The sequence below is a fragment of the Rhea americana genome, unplaced genomic scaffold, assembly GCF_003343005.1.
Source record: "Rhea americana isolate MKP2758 unplaced genomic scaffold, rheAme1 scaffold_444, whole genome shotgun sequence".
NCBI classification, from domain to species: Eukaryota; Metazoa; Chordata; class Aves; order Rheiformes; family Rheidae; genus Rhea; species Rhea americana.
This window is the reverse complement of record NW_028186584.1, coordinates 278,171-282,751: the sequence shown is the minus strand read 5'-3', so window position 1 is coordinate 282,751 and position 4,581 is coordinate 278,171. Positions and strand designations below refer to the sequence as shown.

The following is a 4,581-nucleotide window of genomic DNA, read 5'->3' as shown; positions in this document are numbered from 1 at the left end:
GCCGCGCAGCGCCTGCAGGCCCAGCTTGTCGGTCAGCTCGCTCACGGCCATGGCGTTGGGCATGTCCTGCTTGTTGGCGAACACCAGCAGCGCGGCGTCTCGCAGCTCGTCCTCCTGCAGCTGCGGGGASAGGGCGCGGAGGGCTGAGCCGGGCGCCGCCGCAGAGGCGCGCGGGGGGAACCGGTCCCTCGTGCCTCCGCCGCTCCGGCACCCTGCCGTGGGGGTCCGGGCAGGGCGACGGCCTGCGCTGGAGGGACCCCAAAGAGCCAGGAGGACACCGGACCCTCCGCTCGCTCCCAGCGTCTCAGCTCCTCCCTCCCGCCCCCCTCACTGCCTGCGGCTCTCGGTGACGTGGGATGCTCTCCAAGCCCTCCAGCCTGTGCACCCACAGGAACGGGACAGTATCGGTGGGACAGACACCCGGGGACCCCCCGCGGGATCCCCGTAGCAGGGGAGAGCTCGGTGAGGTGCATCGGTGTCTCAGCAGAGACTCCCGTCGCCGGAGCTCCTGAGCGACGTGTCAACGACACTTTTGCACAGGTCAGTTATCGGCTCCGCAGCGGGTCTCCAAACCCCGCGTGAGAGCCAGAGCCACCGGGGAACAGACGTCTCCGGGYCTTTCCACCAGGAGCAGCTGTGCTCTTCACAAAGGAGACCTCGGCTCCGGAGCACTCAGATCCACGGGAGGGGAAGGGAGGCACAGCGGCAGGCGCGGGGCAAGCTCCGCGGGAGCCGTAACTGGGAGGACGCTGCTCTTTGTGTCTGTACAGGAGACAGGAGAAACGCACCTCCAGGACTGAGATCACTGCCAGAAACGCGTTATCTAACATCAGAGGTACCAGGTTATCAGGCTCTCCCCTACAAATGCAGAAGAAAAGCTGCCATTTAAGTACAACGGAGCTCTTCAGACGGGAGAACGAGGTCAGTGTGAACGGTCCCATCCTTTTGCCCTGCTCACAGGSTGTTACATGCTCAGTTCTGCGGCAGCTTTCCACCCCAAGCATGCTCTGATCCCACCAAGACTGTTAAGCCAAGCAGCAAACAATCCCTGCCTTGCMAACTGGCTGTTGGATGACATTTCTGGGAGCTGCCTCCCCTCCTCGGGTGCGCAAGGCTTTAGCACGCTCACTCACTCCGGTCTCTGCGGGCAGCGAAAACAGGAGCCAGGCCGATACAAAGATGTTCTCTACACATGCCCCACACAGACCGGCTCTGCGGCAGCTAACGGGCTTGGGAAATCGGCGGCTAAACGCACCTCCGGCGGGGCAGGGAAATCACACCGAGAGCAGCGCCAAGCAGCCCGCTGCTCTGCGTCCCGAGAGCGCAGCCCTCGAAGCACTTTAGGAGCCCGGGCGGCTCGAGGSCGGCAGAGCACAGCGAGAGCAGCGCGGCGACGGGCGAGGGGTCTCTCAGGACACGAGACCTTGCGTCCCAAAGCAGAGCTCCCAGGTGTGGGATGCGCAGCCCCCTCTCGGCCCCCTACGCGGGGACGAGCCTCGTCCTCGAAGGCGAGGGTGGCTCGCCTTCGCCCAGACCTCCAGCCTTCCTGGCCGTCCTGCCCACGCTGCCAAGGGCGACAGGGGAGCGTTTTGGAGAGTGCTCCAAACGCCCGCCCGCTGCCACACTTTGTGTGGGCTCCTCGCGGTCTCAGGAACGTCCGGAGCACAAGAACCCGAGCGCAGCAGGCTCCTGCACCGGCCGTGTCGGCGCCTCAGCTAAGCAAAGCCCTAAGTGTAACCCAGAACTGTGTCTTCTTGACTGTTTTGCCCCCTCTTGCAGTTGCTCCTGATCACTGCAGTTTAAGCCTCTGCCTGGTAGATTAGAATTACTGTCTGATCCTTAAAACTTGTCTCCCGGGAAGCAATCTCTGGGGCAGCAGACAGACCGTTGCTGCTCCTTCTCTTGGGGAGAGATGAGTCATTTGACCAAAAACTGGTGAATGCGCCGGTCCCTGCCCCATGCTGGCACAAAGGCACTTCTGCAGGACCGGGGCAGATACCTTCTGTCCCCCAGGACAGCCAGGCTGGCAACACGACAACCACCTTGGCCGGGGCAGGCCAGCCTCCGCGCAAGGCCGAATCTCTCATCCGGGCCCACACAGTTCCCCCCAACACTTACCATCTTCTGCAGCTCATCTGCAGACTCTTGCACTCTTTCACGGTCATTGCTGTCCACAACGAAGATGAGGCCCTGTAAGAGAAGTCAGGGTTGGAGCCGGCAGTTCGTGCCCTGCCTGGGGAACGCTGTGCCAGATGTCACGGCAGGTTACAGACTCCCCATGGCACAGGGAGAACAACTCAGCTGCCTGCCAGGGGCCTCCCCAGCCCGAGTCCATGACGAACCAGAGCGGCAAGGGTGCTTAACCTTGCCCAATTAGCCCGACACCTAGTCCTCTGAAGGACTCTTTATCTCATATGCTTCCTCTCCTACTAGGGAGTTGAAGGAAACACCCAGATACAGTTCTCAGTGGTCCCATCTGGGTYGCTGCCCTGAGGACCAGGAATTATTCCCTGCAGCCATTCATATGCTCACTTCAGGCAGGATCAGGCCAGAAGCTCCAYGGGACCAAGGGCTGTTGGGGCCCCTTGCAGCCAGCCTCACTACAGCTCTTCAAGTTCATCCAAGCCCCATCCCAGATTTCCTCTAACCCCRGAGCACAAGCCTGCATAGGAGGGAACAAGAGTGACTTCAGCTGAACTCCTGCACAGTTCCTTGCTAGGAGGAGGAAAGCCTGCCACCAGGCACTCAAGGACCAGAGGTGATGATCAGCTTTGACCTGTCCCTGTGCAATGCCCTCCTTTGCTAAGAGGGGAGCAGGTTCATCTCGCTGACCAGAACAGCATTTGTTCCAGATGTGGGAACCCATCACCCTTCTCCCCCACCAGCAGCACAGGGGCCTGAACGGGTCTCCACGCAACAGCCATGTCCACGCTGGCCCGCGGTGGCACATACCTGTGTGTTCTGGAAGTAGTGCCTCCACAGGGGTCGGATTTTGTCCTGGCCACCCACGTCCCAGACCGTGAAGCAGATGTTCTTGTACTCCACTGTCTCCACGTTGAACCCTGCAGGGGTGGCAGGAAGGGCAAGGAGAGACAGCGCACGCACCGTCAATCCTGCTGGCAGCCTCAGGGCTCTCACACCACAGGCAAGAGACACAGGAGGCAGCAGCCCTAGTTTGAACATACTCTGGGTTCCTGAGCTGCAGGACRGAGAATTGCACAGGGAGATGACCACTCATACAGTAGCATCACTCATACAACACCCACTGGTGTCTCAGGAGTAGAGGAAGGGAGATCAAGGTTCACTGCTGCATTCATCTGCCACCGATCCCCAGGGAGCATCTCCACCCACAGCACTGCACTGTTAACACAGTTTAGCTGTGCAGAGGGTCTAGGAAACACACACTGCAGAGATTCCTGCCCTCATCCTGCTYTCTCCGCAAGCTGAGCACCCCCACGCTCTCAAGCACTGCCCAGCAAGTCTGYGCAGGCCCTGCCAGCTCTCCAGGACCAGCACTGCATGATTTCACCAGTCAGCTCCTGGGAACATCACCCTGAAAACCTCAGCAGCCCGGATCTGGTTGGCACTCATGTACAAAAAACCACTGTTGGGGCTGGGAGGCACTTCTAGAGATCATCTCGTCCAACACCCTGCTCAAGCAGGGTCACCTACAGCAGGTTGCTCAGGACTGTGTCCAGTTGGGTTTTGAGTATCTCCACGGATGGAGACTCCAATACCYCTCTGGGCAACCTGTTCCAACGTTCAACCACCCTCACCATGAAGAAGGGTTTTCTTGYGTTCAAGTGGAAATTCCTGTTTCAGCTTGCRCCCACCACCTCTCGTCCTGTCACTGGACACCAATGAAAAGAGCCTGGCACATCTTTCTGACATCCTCCCTTCAGCTGTTTAGACACATGAATAAGACCCTGACCTGAGGCTTCTCTTCTGCCGTCTGAACAGTCCCAGCTTGCTCAGCCTCTCCTCACATGACAGATGCTCCAGTTCCTTCATCATCTTTGTGACCCTTTGCTGGATTCGCTCCAGTAGCTTCATGTCTCTCTTGCACCGGGGAGCCCAGAGCTGGACCCAGCACTGACCAGGGCTGGGAGGAAGGTTCCCCTCCCTCAGCCTGGCGGCAACGCTCTGCCTAGCGCAGCCCAGGAGGCCACTGGCTGCCTTTGCTGCACAAACCCATTTCTGACCCACGTCCAACTTGTCGCCTCACTAGGACCCCAGGTCACTCTCTGCAGAGCTGCTCTCCAGCCGGTCGGCCGCCAGGCCGTCCTGGTGCTCGGGGTTACTCCTCCCGAGGCGCGGGACCCTGCACTTCCCCGGGACCCTGCRCTTCCCGTGCCGGACTTCCCGAGGTCCCCTCTGCCCGTGTCTCCAGGCTGCCGGGTCCCTCTGGACTGCAGCACGCCAACCTGCTGCATCAGCCCCCCCTCCCAGCTCCGGGCCACCCCCAAACCTGCTGAGGGTGCGCTGGGCCCCGTCACCCAGGCCGTTCGCGAAGACGCGAGGCAGCGCTGGCCCCGGCGCGGACCCCTGGGCACAGCGCTCGCGGCCGGCAGCACGCAAGGC

General features: G+C 60.9%; 1 protein-coding gene across 1 annotated transcript in view; it reads right to left on the bottom strand.

The window, feature by feature from the left end:
- The window catches only part of ARF5 (ARF GTPase 5), a 4,797-nt gene extending 906 nt beyond the window's left edge, over positions 1 to 3,891 (bottom strand). The window contains exons 1-4 of the mRNA XM_085315937.1: positions 3,777 to 3,891; positions 2,953 to 3,062; positions 2,119 to 2,190; positions 3 to 120 (exon numbers count right to left, since the gene is read on the bottom strand). Coding sequence (XP_085172063.1) covers positions 3 to 120; positions 2,119 to 2,190; positions 2,953 to 3,062; positions 3,777 to 3,891 — 415 coding nt within the window. The remainder of the gene's footprint in view (positions 1 to 2; positions 121 to 2,118; positions 2,191 to 2,952; positions 3,063 to 3,776) is intronic.
- Positions 3,892 to 4,581: the final 690 nt, after the last annotated feature.